The 21,940-nt window shown below is 42.4% G+C and overlaps 1 protein-coding gene across 1 annotated transcript in view; it reads left to right on the forward strand.

The window, feature by feature from the left end:
- Window positions 1–1,426: 1,426 nt before the first annotated feature.
- dcaf5 (ddb1 and cul4 associated factor 5) overlaps window positions 1,427–21,940 on the forward strand; it is a 54,593-nt gene continuing 34,079 nt past the window's right edge. The window contains exons 1-2 of the mRNA XM_055640797.1: window positions 1,427–2,112; window positions 21,199–21,342. Coding sequence (XP_055496772.1) covers window positions 1,851–2,112; window positions 21,199–21,342 — 406 coding nt within the window. The 5' untranslated portion in view covers window positions 1,427–1,850. The remainder of the gene's footprint in view (window positions 2,113–21,198; window positions 21,343–21,940) is intronic.

Consider the following 21,940-nt stretch of genomic DNA (forward strand, 5'->3'; position numbering starts at 1 on the left):
GAGTGTTTTATTGTCATGTCCCAGATGGGACATTGAAATTCTTACTTGCTGCAGCACAACACAATACAATACAATACAATACGGTTTTATTCTTCACATTGCAGATAAAGTGCAAGTGAAACGAATTTGCCAGCAGCGGTACAATGATAAAGAACACACAAACACACTAAAAATGTAACACAAACATCCACCACAGCATTCATCACTGTAGTGGAAGGCACAAAAATTGGCCAGTCCTCCTCCATTTTCCCCCGTGGTCGGGACCTCAACCCTCCGCAGCCGTCGCTGTGGGCGTCCAGATGGTAATAGGACAAGGTAAAAAGACCAGGTAAGTCCAGAATCGGCTCTTCCCCACCGGAGACCGCGGCTTCAGGCTGGTGTAGGCTGCAGGCCGGCGGTCGTAGATTTAAAGAACCCACCGCAGCCAGAAACACCGCAGACTGCAGGGCTGGCGGTATGGAGCTCCTCTCCAGGGATCCCTGGCGAGGGACCCTGCTCCTGATGGTAAGTAAGTCCCTGCCGCGACCGCGGTAGAGGTTGGCTGTGGGCCGGCTTTCGGAGATTCTTCTTCCCCCCCGGGTCCCCCATGAGGGAGAATATGTAAACATAGTACATAACGGGGGAAGAGAAAAAAAGAAAAAGTTCAATAAATACCAAATATAGTGCAATACTAATAGTCTTTTGCAATTCAGAGCTCAGAGGTTATTCAGTTGTTGTGTTTAATAGCCTGATGGCTCTAGGGAAGAAGCTGTTCCTGAACCTGAACGTTACAGTTTGCAGGCTCCTGTACCTTCTTCCTGATGGCAATGGTGAGATGAGTGTGTGGCCAGTATGGTGTGGGTCCTTGATGAATTTGGCTGCCTTTTTGAGGCAGCGACTACGATAAATTCCTTCGACGGTGGGGAGGTTAAAGCCGGTGATGGACTGGGCAGTGGTCACAACATTTTGTAGTCTTTTTCGCTAATGTGCCATTTATGGTCTGTAATCCATTTTCATTTATGGACAGTTAAATTTTGAGGTTAATTACTTTTCCTTGGAAGTGAGATAGTTTTAACCATGTTTAGAGGCAGGCTGACAAGCACAGATAAATGTGTACGAAGAGTGGAAAGCAGAGTGATTAATTGAATGAAGAATTTGCAAATGCTGTAAATCCAAAATAAAAACAGAAAATGCTGGAAATATGCTGAGTAAAAACATGTTTGTTGATGACACAGGAAATGTTAACTATTTTCCTCTGTCCACAGTACTGCCTGATTAACTGCTAGCAGGGATGTTTATGTATAAAAGATCAGTTATAGACAAGAAAGCAAAACATGGGTCACAGATGCAACAACAGCAATTTTTTTTAGATGTTGCAAAAGACAACACACAAGTTCTCCACTTTAAAAAATGTATATTTGTTTCAAAGATATGATCATTAAACTCTGCCTATATACAAGTGGCATGTGACCAGTCTCACTCATTCTTTTGGGTTGAATCCCACCCCCAAAAGTTGACATCCCTAATTCCACAGAACCAGGCGGCATTATTTATGAGCGCAGTGATCAGTTTGTTCTGGAAAATGGTTTTAATTTCGGGGGCGGGGGGGTGGAGTGAAATTGCGAGCCACGGGCAACGTTGTAAACGTTGTTGGTTGTGGCTGTGATTGTAGCAAGTGTTGAAGCCGGGGCATCATCCACTTCCAGTTCAGAAGGGTGAGGAGCGGCTGGTCAGAGAGGAGGAGGAGGAGGCAGCGGCTGCACTGCAGCGTCTTGTGTGGATGTCGGGCCGCGGCTGCCGTTAATCCGCTGCAGGGAGCCGAGTTGATGAGGGGAGGTGGTGGTGGCGGCGACGACTGAGCGAGTGGAGCGATGCGGGAGCTGGGCCACTGTCAGCCGGGCCCTGGTCCTGGTCCCGGTCCTGGTCCTGGTCCCGGTCCCGGTCCCGGGCCGGGGCCGCTGCTGCGGTTCCTGGGCCGCCGAGCGCTGAGCGGCGACCGCTTCCTCAAGGAGGGTTTCCAGCGCCAGCGGCTGTCGGGCTGCAGGAACCTCTTCAAGAAGGATCTGCTCGGCCACTTCGGCTGCGTCAACGCCATCGAGTTCAGCAGCGGCGCTGGCGAGCTGTTGGTGTCCGGTGAGACGGGGCCGTGGGCAGGGCAGGGCGGGGTGGGGACGGGAACCAGGCCTGTTCATGGGGGCTGCCAGTTGTTATGGATACCTACCCCTCGCCCCCCTCCCATGTTTGCAGGAGGCCGCCCCACTACCCCCTACGCCTCCTGGGCCGCCAGAAATCGAGGCCGCGGCTGAGGAAGCGCTGCAGGCCGCGCCGCAGCCTCCTCTATACCTGTCACCCCTGCCCCTTGTCTCTGCTTCTAGCTAATATTCCAGGTGTTAACCTCCCACTTCGTGTTTGTGTGGGGGGCCGAGAATGTTTGACCAGTATTGGCCGACAAGTTGGGGGGCATCTAATTTGTCAATGCTTTTGGGGACATATGTTACCATATATTAGCAATGAAAGGGAAATGATTCTGTTTACAGCATTACGTTGTCAGCCTGTGACCGCAGGGTATTTGCAAAGCTCCCCGTGCATTTAAACATCCTAGCACTAGATAGAAACAGAATTAGACAGTACTTGACGATGAACCATGTAATGGTGGACAGGCATAACGATGGATGTTCAGGAGCATTACCAAGGGGGAAAGAAGTAGAGCAGCAGAGAGTTTCAGGGAGGTAACTCCAAAATCAAAGTAAAGGAACTGGTGCAATGGTGGGGCATTAACGAGGGTTTGCACCGAGGAACATTAAGATCTTGAGTGGTGGTAGGCTGTTGAAAGGCTGGTGTCGCTGGGCTAAATGATGTTAGAAACATAATTTTGCAAAGGAGCTCACCTTTCTACGAGATAGACTTGAGTGTTAACAAACGTCAAGCCAAATCTTTTGAAATAAGTGTAGGTCATTGAATATCTCCAAACCTTTATTCAATCACTGGCTTTTCATATAGTGTAAATATATTTATATGTAATAGAAAATGGCTCTGGTACCTCAAATAATGTGTCATCAAACAAATTTGATGTCACTGCAGTGAGTTACAAGGTCAGATAACTGTAGAGAGGCAGAGAGGTTTAAGTGGATTTCCTAACTTGGTATCTGAGCAATGGCTTCCAAAGTGCAGCAATTAAAATCAGAGATGCTAAAGAAGCCAGAATAGGAAATAAGCATGCGTTGCAACCACAAGAAATGCAACATCTGTCCCTTCACCTCCCCCCTCGACTCCATTCAAGGACCCAAGCAGTCGTTCCAGGTGCGACAAAGGTTCACCTGTATCTCCTCCAACCTCATCTACTGCATCCGCTGCTCTAGATGTCAGCTGATTTACATCGGGGAGACTAAGCGGAGGTTGGGCGATCGTTTCGCCGAACACCTCCGCTCAGTCCGCAATAACCTACCTGAACTCCCGGTGGCTCAGCACTTCAACTCCCCCTCCCATTCCCAATCCGACCTCTCTGTCCTGGGTCTCCTCCATTGCTAGAGTGAGCAACACTGGAAATTGGAGGAACAGCACCTCATATTCCGCCTGGGTTGCTTGTGTCCGGATGGCATGAACGTTGAATTCTCCCAGTTTTGCTAGCCCTTGCTGTCTCCTCCCATCCCCCCCCACCCTCGGGCTCCTCCTCCTCCCTTTTTCCTTCCTTCTCCCCCCCATCAGTCTGAAGAAGGGTTTCGGCCCGAAACATCGCCTATTTCCTTCGCTCCATAGATGCTGCTGCACCCGCTGAGTTTCTCCAACATTTTTGTGTACCTAGGAAATAAGCAGATATCTCTGACGAGGCTGAATAAAGTTACAAAGATATGGGATCAATTCCCCATTCAATTAAATTACAACTGATTTGCAATTAAATTCCTAATGTCAATTCATATTCTCTGTTATCTAGTAAAATATATCAATTTCAGAATAATTCACTATTTTCTTTATATTCTTGGCTGATGTTGATTATTAATTTCTAATTGCCTTTGAGTTGGTGGTGATCTGTCATTGTCTTATACCACTCAAAAGTATTGAGATGAAAGTATTTCCACTTGAAAGAAGTTAGGAATTTTAAAAAATTGACTTTGCAATGGTGATTGAACAGTGATTATTTCCAAGTTCAGATTGTGAAAGATTTGGAAATGAAGCTCCAATTTGTTGCTGCTCTACTCTTGGTGGTGGATGCCACATATTTGCGACGTGTTAGTGCTGAAATGTCGGCACGTTTTTCGCAATGCGTGTTGTTAGTTGTATGTCCACCACAGCCAAAGTATGCCAGTGGTGAAATGAATGAATGTTCATGGTAATGGATTGAGTGCCAGTCAAACAGCCTAATTTACCATGGATCTCGTTTCGGAGCACTATTAGATTATCAATCACCTTTAAGGTTTCAAAGGTCTTTTATTGTAACGTACCAATTAAGGTACAGTAATATGCTAATTACCATACAACTATATGAGAAAAAAAGCAACAAAACACACAACTACATAAAAGTTAACAAACATCCACCACAGCGGATTTACCACATTCCTCACTGATGGAAGGTAAAAAGTCCAATCATCTTCCTCTTTATTCTCCCGCGGTCGGGGCCGTCGAACCATTTGTCGGGGTGATCGAAGCTCCTGCGTCGGGGTGATCGAAGCCCCTGCATTGGGGGCGGTCGGGGCGATCACAGCTCCCGCGTCGGGTCGATTGAAACACCCGCGTGGGTGCGATCAAAATTCCCACGTCGGGGCGGTCAAACCTCCCGCGGCTTGGACTTCCTGAAGTCGGTCTCTGACCAGAGACCGTGAGCTCCGTGATGTTAAGTCCAGAAGCACACACGGTTGGAGCTCCGAGGTCGACCCCTAGCAAAGGGATCGCAAGCTCTGTTATGGTAAGTCCGCAGGCAACCGTGGTGGAGCTCTCAAAATCGGTTTCCAAATCCTCGATGTTAGGCCGCAGTGTGGACAGAGATACAATACGGGGAAAAAATACACCTCCGTCGAGGAATGAAATGAGTAAAAGTTTCCCCCAACTCCCCATCCCCCACATAAAACAAGCTAAAGAACACTAAAAACATACATTTAACACATACAATTAAAACACTAAGAAGGAAAAGACAGACAGATTGTTGGCGAGGCAGCTATTGCTGGCACCACCCGGTGGTTCAGGTAGTATTGAAAAGACTTTAGAATTAAAGTTGGGCAGATTGCCATGTCGGCCATAGCCAAAGTATTTATGTGGCTGATCCATTAAGTTTCCAATCATTTGTGAAACTCTTTGTAAGTTGTAGAGATTCAATGATGATAATGCTGTTGAACGGCAGGGCAGGCTTGCTGGAGGTGATGGCGTCCTCACACTTGTACTGTACAGTCGTCCATGCCATTTACCAGTCAAGGGTGAATTGGTTACTTGGTCCTGTTACACAAGGGAAGATGCCGATTCATTATTTGAGTTATAAATGTAGTTAAATGCTGTACAATTATTAGTAAACATCTACACTGTTAACATTAGGACTGATGGAAGGTAATTAATGTGGTAGAAAATGGATAGGAAAGGGTTGGAGCGATATTGCCCAAACTCAGGCTAACGGGACGAGCTTAGATGGGGCATTTTGGTCAACATGGGAGCGTTGGGTTGAAGGACCAGTTTCCATGCTGTGTGACTCTATGATAATGCCCTGACAAAAAATCTAACAGTGATTATGGTGATGGCATGATATTGAGATGATTGATCTCCCAAAAACTACAACTCATTCCTTTTAATTTTACATATAACTGCAGCTCCCCCCCCCCCCCCCCCCCCCCCCCCCCCCCCCCCCACACACACACACACACACCAGATTCATACTGGCTTTGTCAAGGCTCCTTGATGTTTTTTCAGTGAAATATTGTCTTTGTGTTCTGTCACTTTTACCACTCTCTTCAAAAATCCAGTTAATTTATCCACATTTGGGCCAATGTTGTAATGAGTTCTAGAATTGAATGGCATTTCAGACCCAACCTGAACACCTCTCAGTTGGAGAGTGTTGCAAATCTTCATCACATTGAAAAATGGCCATGATTTCAATGCTGTGCAGACCAGCTTAAATTGAGTTATGACCACAAGAAAATAGTTTATTTGTATCAAATGTTCTGATTCCCTTAATTAGTTTTTTTAGAATATTGATGGGTAAATGAATCAAACTGAAGAGAATACAAAGCAGCTTTTGCTGTCTTCCTTCAGCATTCAATCCTTTGAACCCTATCGTTATTTTGGTGAATTACTACTGCACCCTTTTCAAAGCCATTGTATGCTTGAAGTTTGTTTCCCTAATCTGGATGCAGTACTCGTGCAGTAACATCTGGGTGTTAAATTGATATATTACATCCACGGTATAGTCTTCAAATCTTCTCCAGATAAAACCCAAGATTTTTTTATAATTGTGTACTTCTTAAGTATATGTGCAAATATATTTAAAGCAATCAACTGTACCCAAATTTGATTATCTAATGTTGGTTTTGCCAAAAGTTATATGCATGCTAGAAAAAGTGAAGCAGCTTTGCTGGTTTATTAGAGTAGGCTATATAGCTAGGCTCCCACAAATAAAATTGATGGTAAAAGCAGACGTCACAAAAAAGGCCCTTCAATCCACATTGACGTCAAGCACTATTTTTACTTATCCCATTTTATTCTCTTGACATTCCTGTGTTCCATACTTTATCCATACTTCCATACTTTATCAGTTAATTGCATAAACTGATGGAAATATACAGGTGCTAATTAATTTACTAATTTCCACATTTGGAAAGGAGGAAACTAGAGTATTCCCGCAGTTACAGGAGGAACATGTAAACTCCACAAAGACGGGCCACTTGAACTGTGAGACAGCAGCAGCCTTCTGACTACTACTGTGCCGCCCTTGTCACCGAAGCACGATAGCTTGAATACAATATTAAATTGCCGGTGGAAATGCAATGGCAAAGATTTAAAGGTCGCATGGATGAATTGCAACAATTGTTCACCCCTGTCTTGTGTAAAAATAAAATGGGGAAGGCGGCTCAATCGTGGCTAACGAGGGAAATTAGGGATAGTGTCAAATCCAAGGAAGGGGCATATAAATTGGCCAGAGGAAGTAGCAAACCGGAGGACTGGGAGAAATTTAGAACTCGAAAGAGGAGGACTCGGGTTAATTAAGAGGGGGAAAATAAAACTTGAAAGAAAGCTTGCGGGAAATTGAATGTAGTCGAGGCGGGTGGTGAAGGGACAGGTGTTGCATTTCTTGTGGTTGCAACGGAAAGTGCCCGGGGAGGGGGTGGCACGGGAGGGAAGGGAAGAATTGACAAGGGAGTTGCAGAGAGAGCGGTCTTTGCGGAAGGCAGACATAGGGGGAGATGGGAAGATGTGGTGGGGGAAATGGTGTTAGGTAAACTGTTTTGGACTGAAGGCAGATAAAACCCCAGGGCCTGATGGTCTGCATCCCAAAGTACTCAAGGAGGTAGCCCTAGAAATCATGGATGCAATGGTGATCATTTTCTAATGTTATACAGACTCTGAATCCGTTCCTGTGGACTGGAGGGTAGATAATGTAACCTCATTTTTTAAGAATGGAGGAAATGGGGAATTATAGACCAGCCTTACATCGGTAGTGGGGAAGATGCTCGAGTCGATTATTAAAGATGAATAACAAAGCATTTTGGAAAGCAGTGACAGAATCGGGTCAAAGTCAGTATGGATTTATGAAGGGGAAATTATGCTTGACTAATCTGGAATTTTTTGAGGATATAACAAGTAGAATAGATAAGGGAGAGCCAGTGGATGTGGTGTATCTGTACTTTCAAAAACCCTTTGACAACCCCCCACACAAGAGATTAGTGTGCAAAATTGGAGCACATAGTATTGGGGGTAAGGTATTGAAATGGTTAGAGTACTGGTTGGCAGACAGGGAGCAAAGAGTAGGAATTAACATGTCCTGTTCAAAATAGCAGGCAGTGCCTAGTGTGGTGCCGCAAGGCTCAGTGTTGGGACCACAGTTATTTACAATATATAAACGATTTAGACAAGGGAATTAAATGTAACATCTCCAAGTTTGCAGATGACACAAAGCTGGGTGGTAGTGTGAGTTGCGAGGAGGATGCTATGAGGCTGCAGGGTGACTTGGATAAGTTGGGCGAGTGGGCAGATGGATGGCAGATGCAGAATAACGTGGATAAATCCACTTTGGTGGCAAGAACAAGAAGACAGATTATCTGAATGGTGTCAGATTAGAAAAAGGGGAGGTGGAACGAGACCTGGGTGGCCCTGTACATCAGTCACTGAAAGTAAGCATGCAGGTACAGCAGGCAGTGAAGAAAGCAAATGGCACGTTGGCCTTCATAGCAAGAGGATTTGAGTATAGGGGCAAGGAGGTTCTGCTGCAGTTGTACAGGACCCTGGTGAGACCATACCCAGAGTATTGTGTGTAGTTTTGGTCTCCTAATTTGAGGAAGGACATTCTTGCTATTAAGGTAGTGCAGCGTAGGTTTACCAGATTAATTCACAGGATGACGAGACTGACCGTATGATGAAAGAATGGGTCGACTGGGCTTGTAAACACTGGAGATTAGAAGGATAAAATGGGATCTTATAGAAACATATACATTTCTTAAGGGATTGGACAGGATAGGTGCAGGAAAAATGTTCCTGATGTTGGGGGAGTCCAGAACCAGGGGTCGCAGTTTAAGAATATGGGATAGGCCATTTAGGGCTGAGATGCGGAAACAAATTTTCACCAGAGATTTGTGAATCTATGGAATTCTCTGCCACAGAAAGCAGTGGGGGCCAATTCACTGGATGTTTTCAAGAGAATTGGGGCTAACTGAATCAAGGGATATGGGGAAAGAGCTGGAATGGGGTACTGATTTTGGATAATCAGCCATGATCATACTGAATGGCGGTGCTGGCTCGAAGGGCTGAATGACCTATTCCTGCACCTATTTTCTATGTTTTGCAACTTCATCAGTTGAGATTATCATGGCTACTTTTGGGTGCCTTGTTAAAATATATTTTGGTAAAACGAAGTCTGAAGAAGGGTCTAGACCCGAAATGTCGCCCATTCCTTCTTTTCAGAGATGCTGCCTGTCCTGCTGAGTTACTCCAGCATTTTGTGTCTTATCTTCGATTTAAACCAGCATCTGCAATTCTTTAGCGGGACAGGCAGCATCTCTGGAGAGAAGGAATGGGTGATGTTTCGGGTCGAGACCCTTCTTCAGACTGGTTAGGGATAAGGGAAACGAGAGATGTGGAGAGATAAAAAACAATGAATGAAAATATGCAAAAAGTAACGATGCCAATGTAAGCTGTTTGTTGGGTGAAAGTGAGAAGCTAGTGTGAATTGGGTGGGGGACAGATAAAGAGAGAAGGAGTGATGTGGCTACCTGAAGTAAGAGAAATCAATATTCATACCACTAGGCTGTAAGCTGCCCAAGCAAAATATGAGATGTTGTTTCTCCAATTTGCGTTTAGCCTCACTCTGACTATGGAGGAGACTGAGGACAGAAAGGTCTGTGTAAGAATGGGAAGGATAATTAAAGTGTCCAAAAACCAGGAGATCAGATTGGTTCATGCGGGCTGAGGGAAGGTGTTCCGCAAAACGATCGCCCAGTTTGCATTTGGTCCCCTCGTCCTTGCCTTCCACCCCTTCAGCTGTTGCATACAACACATAATCTCTGAAATTTCCCCCACCTCCAACAGGATCCCACCGCTAACCACATTTTCCCATCTCTACCTATTTCTGCCTTCTGCAGAGACTGTTCCCTCCACAACTCCCTGGTTAACTCATCCTGTCCCACCCCCTCCCCCAGATACCTTCCCCTGCAACCTCAGAAGATGCAACACCTGTGGCTATACCTGTTCCCTCGACTCCGGCCAGGGACCACGACAGTCTTTTCACTTTAGCCCGAGGTTCACTTGCACCTCCTGTAACCTCATCTACCGTATCCGTTGTTCATGATGTGGACTCTTATACATCGGCGAGACCAAACACAGACTGGGTGATCGTTTCACGCAACACCTTTGCTCAGCCCTCGTGAACCAACCGGATCTCCCGGTTGCTTTATCGAATAAGGGAGAAAGGAATAGTAAGATGTACTGGTAATGCATAATGGATGATAAACTGAAGCAGGCAACAAAGAGTTGAACAAAGTCTTATGAAATAAGTGATTTCACTGATGGCATGAAAATGTGTTCTGAGATCCGCCACTGCTCAGATGTAGATTTCTCTCTTATATATGGTGCATTTGACGGAGGACTTCTTAGCTGTTTCCCCATTGCAAGATATTCGGCCTTTTTGTTCTTGGTGGTGGTATATTCTTTCAATAATGTGTTAAAACTGGATTTAACCAGTTAAAAGATGAGACAGATATTCTGTAGCTGAGCCAGGGCTGCCATGTCATCACTTCCTGCAAGGCAAAGCCAAGTGGTAACTCAAGCAACAGCGAGGCATCACTCCTGGATGAGCTCAATGCTTACTACACTCGCTTTGAAAGGAAGTCACCGATATGCCTTCTTGGGCCGCTATAGCATCCGATGGCATTGTAATCTCAGTCACTGAGGACGACATCAACAGATCCTTCAAGAGGATGAACCTTCTGAAAGTATCTAGCCCCGATGGTGTACCTGGCCATGTTCTTAAAATGAACCTGGACCAAATGGCTGCAGTTTTTGAGGTTTAAGTTATCCTCAACCTTCAATGTATGAGGTTGCCACGTTTAAAAGCCGTCGGTAATACCCAGAGAGAGCAAGGTGGAACGCCTCAATGACAACCGACCGGTAGTACTATTACTCGTGGTGAAGAAGTGCTTTGAGAGGTTGGTAATGCAGCATATCAATTTCTACTGGAGCAAACACATGGATCCACCTCACTTTGCCTAGCACCACAACAGATCAATGAGGAATGTAATCTCACTGGCTCGCTACATTGCACTGGTGCATATTCCACTTGATCTTTTGCATATTCTATATGATGGTAAAAGTGAGTATTTTGTTTTCTTGTTTTGTGATGTACGTGTGCCCTGTCACTTTTAAACTTTGCAGAAATGTTTGTAGAATATCACTCAAGCAACTCCATTAATCCAGCACACTTGAGAATTTGATGGTGCTGTGGTGATGGGTGTTCTAGACTATTGGATATAGGTCCAATTAATACACCAACGGACTTCATTCAATTTTAAGATGTTACACAATAGTTTAATAAATTTTCAGGTGCACTAGGATGTGTAAAGGAAGCCTAGGTACCAGGAGCTCTGATATGTTACTGGGAGAGCAGATTGCCAAACAGCTGGATGATAATATATTGCAGGTTTACTGTGTAAATTAATTTCCATATGCCTAAAATTAAAAGGATAATTAATGACTTTGCACTTTAATAATTGTGTATCAGCATGCTTTCTCAGTTTCAGTTCCCTACTCCCCAAATAATGGAAATTCGTTCTCCCGATATATCCCATCATCTATTAAACTTAAACCCTTGACTTAGAAACTTAAACCCTGCTCTTATCAGGATCATCACAGCAGCTCTGGTGCCTCTATCGTACTTACGTCTGTTGGATACTATTCTTGTCGGTTTATTCTGCAGACTTTCATTTTGTAACATCTCTCAGCAAGGCCTAACCAGTGACTTGTAAAGGCTTATTGCTTCTTTACACTTGTGCACAGTGCTTTGCATCATTTTAAAAACCTTGTCAATTTATCCACATTCTGTCAAAACCTTTTGTTTTGGCACCTTCAAACATTTTATAACTTAAAGATTAGTTTATCACTTTTATTAAATGCAGAAGTACTAGCACTGGCCTCTGGTACACACCCCTCTGCTCTGGAAAAAAAAGAAATGTTACTGCTGCTGTCTGCTTTACATCCTTCTGCCAAATTAGTATATCTTCTGAAATTATGTTAAGATGTCAGTTACATTACAACACAATTTGAAAGTTCACATATATAACAAACACTACCCCCTTGAGTGGTCTGTTATTTCATGATAGAACAATGTGACTTCAGTCAGGCAGTGCGACCGACCTCTGCAGTCCGTCTGTCTTTTTTAAATTAAAAACTTTTTTTTGGTCCAGTTGAGTGTATAGTTTGTAGTGGTTTATATATTGCTTTTAATTGTGTATATGTGGGGGGTGGGGGAAACTTTTAAATCTCTTCCCTGTACGGGGGACCCAACCTTTTCTCTGTTGGGTCTCTGTTGTCGTTGGGGCCTAGCACCGTGGAGCTGCCTCCAACCGGAACGACCTGGAGGCTCCAGTCGTGGAGCCTGCGGACCTACCATCGTGGAGCTGGCCGGCTTTGGAGCATGGAGAGCTGTGGTGGCGCGCGGCTGTGACCCGACTCTGGAGCTTCGGAGGCTCCAGCCGCAGGCCTGGTGGATGGTAACATCGGGAGCTCGCGGGTCCCTGGTGGGAGACCACTTTTCAGAGCTCCCGCAACGGCAACTTCTCCCGCCCGAATTACGGGGTTGAAAACGACCCGGAGCAGGGCCTTACATCGCCCGGCGTGTCTTTAACGACCGCGGGACTTTCCAGCGCCCGCCGGGGCTTCCAACATCAAGACCCGGAGCGGGGTCTTACATCGCCCAACGGGGTCTTTGTCAGCGGGAGAAGAATGGAGAGTATGGAAGGGATACGATTGCCTTCCATCACAGTGAGGAGGAGATTCACTGTGATGGATGTTTGTGTGAACTGTGTTGGTTGTGTGTCTTGTAAATTGTTTATTTTTGTTGTATGACTGCAGAAACTAAATTTCGTTTGAACTTCATTTGAGGTTCAAATGACAATAAACTTAATTGTAATTGTAGTGTTTGCCTTTAACAAATCTCATATTCAGACACAGTTGAGAACCTCTGATCTCTCCGCCGTATGGTTTTGGCACAATAGATCAATGAGATTTCTTGTAAGAGAGCAATATCTTTGAATCTCAGTGTTAGATACAATAAAAAGCCAGTTCGATATTCCGACTACGCATGCACAGGTCGTAGGTCGCTCGGGCTAAATACTCGCGGGGGCCGTGCCGCTACTTGGGTGCAGACTTGTGTCCCGTCCCTATCCAGCCGCCGCTAGGCCGTCCCATCCCCTCCCGAGTGTCCCGTCCGGGTGCGGCCTTGGGCTGGCTGAGCGCAGAGGGGGCGCAGGTTCCAGCTCCCGCTCGGCTTTGCCTGTCCCGGCGGGGCGCTGGCCCGTCGCAGTGGTGGCCCAGGCGCGCGGAAAAGAAGCACCAACTCCAGCTCAACCCCGCCTATCCCGCCGGCAGGACAGGCAGAGTCGAGCTGGGGCCGGCGCCGCCGCCGCCTCCCCTCCTCACTGACTGCGGGCCTGGGCCGACACTCCCGTCAGCGGACCTCTGGATAGAAGACCCTCCTTCAGATTTCCTACACATTAGACGTTTGCGCCGTGGTTGGGATGGGTGGGAGCGGGGATTTCCATGAGCGCAATGAACAAATGACCTAAAGTTTACGTTGAATGAACTGAGTGTTCTTAACGTCCTCGCCATAAACCGGTGTTTTGTGAGAGCGGTTACATCCCAGCTTCAGCTCAACCAATGTCGGTCACATTATCCAGACAGGTGGCGGGGGATCAGGAGCTGATGTGAGGCATCTGCGATGCTCTGGAATCCTAGTCGGCCGGCGCCATGCAACGGGGTCGAGGAGCCAGCACCCGACCCGGGGAGTAGAGGTGTCAGTTCTGCCACCGGCGAGCAGAGAGGCGCCTGCTACCACGGCCTGCTCACCTGTCGGGCGCTGACTCCTCGATCCCGGGATCCAACCACTCTCACAAAATGCTGGGGTACGACGAGGACAGTAAGAACATTCAGTTCACTCAATGCAAACTTTAGGTCATCTGTTCCTTGCGCCCGCGGAAATCTCCATCGGTTGAGACGAGGGGGTTCTGAAGTTGCATTCTCTCGATTGAGGACATTTTCTCGACTCTCCAAGAAGCAACGAGCCATGGCTTTACCAGTGGTTGTCTGTCTAACTGAAACCTCTCTTCCCCCCATGGAGAGACCGAGTCGGGAAGCTCCAAAAGCCGCACGACATTCAACTAGCCGCGACCCGGGGTAGATTGCCCGATGTGGGGGAGCTGAGATTCCCCCTCGATGCAGGAGCTTGATCGCCCCGACGAGGAGGCCCGCTGCCGGCTATGGGAGTAAGATCATGCCGTCAACGGAAAGTTGGAGGCCCCCGACTGCTGGAGGACAAAGAAGGGAGAGATTTAACTTTTTTCCGCCTTCCATCACAGTGAGGAATGTGGAGGAGTCACTGTGGTGGATGGTTATGTTAAAATATATTTTGTGTGTTCTGGTGCTTTTTATTGGTATGACTGTGGCAAATCAAATTCTCCGTATTTTGCAAAACATACATTGCTAATAAAGTATAATTATGATGATTATGATTATGAACTTGGACTGCACTCTTCAGCTAATTATGGAAAATGTCCAATAACTAATTCTAGCACTTGCAACTGAAACAAACTAAAATTAAAAAAACCTTCAACTTAGCCTGATTTGGCAGTACTTCTGAGGGGTATTGGAATGGCTCTGCAGCATTGTTGTTTGACATATGGACAGAATTGCTGCCTGCTGTGCTCTGCAGTTTTAGCGGTTGCACAGTGGCGCAGTAATAGAGTTGCTGCCTTTCATCGCCAAAGACCCGGGTTTGCTCCTGACTATGGGTGCTGTCTGTGCAGTGTTTGTACGTTCTCCCTGTGACCACGTGGGTGTCCTCTGGGTGTTCCGGTGTCCTCCCACATCCCAAAGTCGTGCAGGTGTGTAGGATAATTGGCTTCTATAAATAGTTTTGGATAGGACCAGTGTGTGGGTGATTGCTGGTGGACGTGGTGGACTGAAAGGCCTGTTTCCACGCTGTGTCTCTAACCTAAACCATGTCAGTCTGTGATCTACTTTCATCTCCTTATCGATAGCAGGAGCAGAAGGCCATCTTGAGTGTATTGGTCATTCCCTAACGCTGTGAGGAATTGACTGATGAACCAACATTATTGCTCTGTATGTGCAAATTATCAATTATTCTGCATGGTCTTTGGGTAGAGAGCTGGGGGTGTGTTGGGGTTGATGGTAAAGAACATCAATGGTTACTCATTAAACTATTGGCAGTTTTTTGTGTGCAGGAGAGTCACCCACACCCACTGCTGAGTTCCAGAATAAGTCCAGACTTGCCTTATTGACGTTCCAGTAGCAAGAACATTGTTATTCAGATTCCCAGCAGCTGGCCTTGTGCATACAAATTCCATTCAAATAAGAACTCTCCTCACTCACAGATACTTTTTTTTAAATGACTGTAGGAGAAACTCTATCCCCCACCTTAAATGGTTCCTAAACATTCTTTATAATTTATATTTTTATGGTTTTTGTGTTTGTAAAAATTTCAAACCTATTCTATTAAGGGAGACGGTAAAACATGAAAATATAATTGTCTTCAAAACTGCTTAAACAGTTGGTTAAATTCAAGAAAAAAGAGATACTTCATCCCTTGTAACAAATCTGTCTCGATGGAGAAAGGCTCTTGTCTATCCCAGTGCAATGTATTCCTTGTAACTGTTTGTGTAGGAAGGAACTATAGATGCTGGTTTACACTGAAGAAATACCCAAAATGCTGGAGTAACTCGGTGGGACAGGCAACATCTCTGGAGAGAAGGAATGGGTGACATTTCAGGTCGAGACCCTTCCTTCAGACTGAAGAAGGGTCTTGACCTGAAGTGTCACCCATTCTTTCTCTCCAGAGATGCTGCCTGTCCGGCTGAGTTACTCCAATGTTTTGGGTCTGTCTTCTCGCCTTTCTAGTTTGGGCAAAGTGCTTTTGTCCAGGAATGTTAACTCTATTTCTCTTTCCAAAGATGCTTTCAAACCTGCTGCGTGTTTCCAGCATTTATTGTTTAGCTGCACAGAAGGAAGCTATAGAGTCTCTGTTGGAGGATGCAATTTTTCAGTTGGAAAAGAAATGTCCAAACCAATCCTGCCTTCCAGTGCTTACTCTGTAGCCTGTAGGTCACAGCACTTGTTGTACACATCCATATCTTTATCTCAGGGAAGATTTTGTCTCCACCTCACTTTCAGGCAATGAACTCAAGAATCCTAAGACTTAGTTTTTTTTTTTTTTTTTTTTTAATATTTTAATTAGAAGTAGACATATTATAAAGTATAGTTACATATTATAGTAAAAAGACTTTTCATATACATCAGTCATACATTATTAATTTTTTCAATTATCAATTACTTCTGCTTCTAGTGTTTTTATTTTTTATAGAAAGAGAGGGTAGAAAGTTACAAATAAAAAAAAAAAACAGAAAAACGGAAGAGGTGGAATGGGTTACCTGTAATACGTCAATGGAGATAGGTTCGTAGAAAGTATAGCTTTTCATCTGATCCTGAGTTCAAGTTTCAGTTGGGTCCTCGTGCTGTGCCAATCTATGCCTTCAGATAGTTAATGAATGGAGCCCAGATTTTATCGAAAAGATCTTCTTTGTCCATTAAGACGAGTCTAATTCTTTCTAAGTATAGGGTCTCCGACATTTCCGTAATCCACATTTTAATTGTGGGGGTTGTAGGGCCTTTCCAAAATGTTAATATTAATTTTTTCCCGATTATTATACTGTAGTCGAGGAAATTTCTTTGGTTTGTTGTGAGTGTTAAACTTTGTTCTGATATTCCAAGTATTATTAATTTTGTGTCTGGGTCCAGTTTTGTATTAATAACTTCTGAAGTTATTTCAAAAATATCAGTCCAGAAATGTTTTAAGTTTTATACAGTTTGCAAACGTATGTGTTAAATTAGCCTCTAGTTGTAGACATTTATCACAAATAGGAGAGATTTGTGGGAAGATTCTATTTAGTTTTATTTTAGAGTAGTGTAGTCTATGTAAGACCTTGAATTGTATTAAAGTATGTCTGGCATTTAATGAACATTGATGTATTTGTTGTAAACTTTCGTCCCACATATCTTTCGTTATAGGATGACCTATTTCATTTTCCCATTTGTATCTATATGGTTCGGTCGGTGGTGCCACGTTGTTTAGTAGGGTGTTATAAATATAAGCTATTAGTTTTTCAGTATTAGGATGCTCGTTCAAACATTCATCAAGAATTTCTGATTCCCTACTCCTGTAGACTTGTGTATTAGATTTAACATAATCTCTAATTTGTAGATATCTGAAGAAATTATTTGAGTGCAGTCCATAATTCTGTTGTAACTCTTGAAATGAAAGAAAAGTGCCTTTCCCATAAAGATGTCCTATATTTTTGATTCCATAATTTTTCCATTGTGTGAAACCTTTGTCCATAAAGGATGATTTGAATAAAGGATTATTTACAATGGGAAGGCATAGTGGTATATTATTCAATTTTAAATCTTTTTTTATTTGTTTCCAAATTCGTATTCCACTATGTATTATGGGGTTTTCTTTATAGGTTTTTTATGCAGTTTTGTGGGGGCAAATATGATCGGTCCAATTTCAAAAGGTAGACAGTCTTCCTTTTCCATCATTAACCAATCTGGTTGTCGATCCATTTCTTCCAGCCAGAAATTCATGTTTTTAATATGGACTGCCCAAAAATAAAATAAGAAATTTGGCAAAGCCAAACCTCCATTTATCTTTGACTTACATAAATGTTTTTTACTTATTCTATGATTCTTATAATCCCAGACAAAACTTGTAACAATGGAGTCGACTTTTTTGAAAAACGTTTTTGGGATATATATCGGAATTAATTGAAGTAGGTACAGCAGTTGCGGTAAAAAAATCATTTTTATAGCATTAATTCTCCCAAGCATAGAAATGGGGAGTGTTTTCCAGTATTGAATATTCTTATGTAGTTTATTCAGTAAGGGTGGGAAATTTAGTTTAAATAAAGAGATATATGTCTTAGTTACATAGATTCCTAAGTATTTAAATTTATCTTTAACTATTTTAAAAGGGGATTGTTGTATTGTATGTAAATTGAATTTTGTTATTGGCATGATTTCGCTTTTATTCCAATTAATTCTATATCCCGAAAACTGACCAAATTGAGTTATTAGATTTAATAGGTTTGGAATACTAGTTTCTAACTTTGTAATATATATTAGTACATCATCTGCATATAAGGAGATTTTATTCCTTGTGTCTCTAGTATTGTATCCAAATATTCCTGGATGGTTTCTAACGCTTTCTGCTAGGGGTTCGATTGCAAGAGTAAATAATAGTGGGGATAGTGAACATCCTTGTCTACAGCCTCTAGAGAGATTAAATTTAGTTGATAACATTTTGTTTGTTAATATTCTAGCTGTTGGATTAGAATATAACAATTTAACCCATGTACAGTACTTCTCTCCTAGTTGAAATTTTTCCATCACCGAAAATGAATATGGCCATTCTACCTGGTCAAATGCTTTTTCAGCATCTAACGAGATAATTGCTAGATCTGCATTGGGGATTCTATTGGAGTATATAATATTAAATAATCTTCTCAGATTATAAAATGAATACCGTTTGGGGATAAACCCTGTTTGGTCGGGATGTATTAATTTGCTGATCACTAAGCTCAATCTATTAGATAAAATTTTAGTTAATATTTTCTGATCAGCATTTAAGAGGGCTATAGCTCTGTATGAACCTGGGTCTTCAAGATCCTTGTCCGTTTTTGGTATGAGTATGATTGTAGATTCATTTAGAGTTTCTGGGAGTTTCTGTTGAGTATAAGCGTATTTGTACATTGTCTGTAGGCGTGGGGAAAGCAAATCATAAAATCTTTTATAAAATTCAGAATTTAGACCATCGGGGCCTGCAGACTTTCCGTTTTTTAAAGATTTGATTGACTCTTCGATGTCTTTTATCGTAATTTCAGCCCCTAGCAATTCTCTCTCTTTCTGATCTAGACCCGCAAGCTTACATTTCTGTAAAAATGTTTCCATTCCCGTTGATTGTTCTGTTATTTTAGATGAATACAATTTTTGGTAGTATTGTAGAAATCTATCATTAATATCTTTAGGCAGTGTTAATGTTTCTCCCTTGTCTGTTCTAATTTTGTATATTGTTTTTTCCCCATCCAATTTACGAAGTTGACGCGCTAATAGTTTTTGTGGTTTATCACCAAATTCAAAATTTAATTGTTTTGTATGTTGATAAAGTTTTATAACTTGGTCTGAATATATCTTGTTTAGTTTATATTTTACCTGTACTGCAATTTTATTGTGTTTTATCGTGGATGGTGCTGCATTTTCTGCTGCTTTTTCTGTGTCTAATTGCTTTATTTCCATTTCCAGTTTCTGTTGTTTGGCCCTATTCTCTTTATTAAAAAATGATTGGGAAGAAATTAATGCTCCTCGTACAAATGCTTTAAATGTTTCCCAAAGAAGGGAAGCAGAGATTTCAGGATCCTAAGACTTAGTTGAGGAAAAATAAACTCTGTATTTCCCCTCTAAATGTTCATATCCTTTGCTAAAGGAAATGGATACTTCCTGTTTATTCTATTCGGACACATCACAAATTTACATACCTCCCTCGCCCTCACTTACAAAGAAAACAGCTTTTGCTTGTATAATCTTTCTGCCTCGCTAAAATCCTCTGGTCCAGGCAATATCCTTATAGACTTTCTCTGTACACATTTAGTGCAATCTCATTTTTCATTTAATGTGGTCACTAGAACTTTATGCAATCCTCTGGCCTATGAGTGTTGTATGATGTCGTAGCTTCACCTCCATGTACTTCATTCTGTGCTTTGGTCAATAAAACATTCCACATGCCTTTTTGTAAACACCTTATCCACATGCCTTTGTCACCTCATCTGCTAGTCCATTTACTTTTGAGTATCTGTGAACATACTCTTTGAAGTCTCTTTGTTCTTCCAATCATCTCAGTATCCTGGTATTTCTTGTGGATTTCCTTGCTTTTTACATTATTTTGCACAGGCCATCTTTCTGCCCAAATGATTGGACAGAATTCCTGAATTTTGAAGATTTGAACCTTGTCACCAATTTTTGTATTGCACACAATCTTCTTTATACATCTCTACAGTTAATAGTTACTTGAATACTAAGAACAAAGGATATGAATACAATGCCTTGTTTCCACTCCTCCACTTCTTTGAGGATTGAGAATGACTTGCTTTGAGTCTGGATTTGTGGGTTCTGGGTGGCTAACTTGGTCAGACAAGTCCCCTTAAAGAGATGGTTATTGATTCTGTTACTTTATAAATGAAGGTTTATGTTGTCTTTAACAATTAAGGCAAATTTTATCACTGAATTTAAACAACAGGCGTGTGATAACTGATTTATTTATTCACTTGTTCCTCCCTTATTAAATAGCTTTTCACCATTCTCAATGCATCCATTCATTACCATCACTCCCCTGGATACAATCTATTGGAATGCAATTAGAGCTTTGTCATTTTTTCCCTCTTCTGTGAAAAGCTTGGGATAGATTTCAGGTGGGGCTAGTTATTTCTCCATTTTTAAAGATGCCAAACCCTTTAATGCTTTCTCTTTTACTCTGTTTATCTAATCCAATAATCCAATTCTTTCATTTAACTACAACTTGGTATCATTCCAGCACCCCCATCCCCTGAACACAACCTATTTTGCTAAGAACTTTGAGCAAAATTTTCTTGAACAGATTGAAGATTTTTCTTCCTCTTCCAGAAATTAATGATCTCTATTAAGTAGGATAAAAGGAGCTTGCACTTACACACTTCAACATTTTGTGTCTATCTTCTGTCTGTATCTTGGTTAAAACTATCGGCTTCCATCAACATCATCTTTCTTTGTATTAGTTTGACTGGCAAGTTTTATCCTTGATTTATGAGTGAGTATGTGCATTGTTAGGGCTTCTTGATAGATAATCTTTTTTGTAGTTTGTTGATCCCACAGAGGAAATCTGCTAGTTTATGTTCCACGTGATCTGGAAATTGCTTACTCGAAGGGTAAGCCTTGCCTTGCCTCTTTCAACACTTATCTATGTTTTAAACATAGGATGTAATGAGGTTTGGAATCGAGTTGTCCACGTGGGATCCATATTGAATATGGTGAACTTGCCACTGGGTAAAGTGCCAATGTTGCCGAGAGTCACTGTGCTTCAGACTTATTTCATAAGCTTTGAAAAGCCATGAAATCCTTTTGACTGACTTTGTATAAGCAACGACAAACTGTTTAATGTGATGAAAAGTAAATTGTGCAGCAGTATAACTTGAGAGTAACTTGCAACATTGTTTGTGGCAGGTGGAGATGACCGTCGTATCTTGTTGTGGCATATTGATAAATCCATTCATTCAAAAGCTAAGCCTACCCAATTGAAAGGTGAACATCTATCCAACATTTTTTGCTTGGCATTTGACAGCACCAATACCAATCTGTTCTCTGGAGGTAAGAAACCATATGGACAACATAACAATCCATTACTTAAAACAATATTTTTGAATATCAAGCAAAAATCATGAGGCTTACTAAAATATTACATTATGTGCACTTTATATTTTAAAATATTGCAAATAAAGAATGTAAAATGTATAGACTTTTGCATTCTTGGTTATCTCTAAATGCAGTGTTTAGTCTGATTTGAGGGAGGTTATTCAACAAGGATAAATCATGTTTGCATTGCTCCTTTCTATCTAATAGGTATGGTTTAATGAAACTATTACTTTTTTAAAGTGAAAATTTAATTGATGTTGTAGTTACCAAGGACTCTAACTGTGTGGTTGAACTTCTGAGGCATAGTGAAAACCGCAAACCAGAAAGTGCATTTTCAGCTTATTGTTACATAAATAGAATAATTATTCTACAATTTAAATCTTTACAAAGCAATATGATTATTCTTTCAGTTACTTTAATTAATGTGCAGTGCCCCATTGTATTGCAACAGCTACTGTATTTTCTGTATGAAAACAAATATATTTTTGATGTGTTTTTGACCTTGAACTAATCCTGATAATTCAGCAATTACTTTTTTAACAAAGAAGATGTG

This window comes from Leucoraja erinacea, chromosome 9 (genome assembly GCF_028641065.1).
Source record: "Leucoraja erinacea ecotype New England chromosome 9, Leri_hhj_1, whole genome shotgun sequence".
NCBI lineage: Eukaryota > Metazoa > Chordata > Chondrichthyes > Rajiformes > Rajidae > Leucoraja > Leucoraja erinaceus.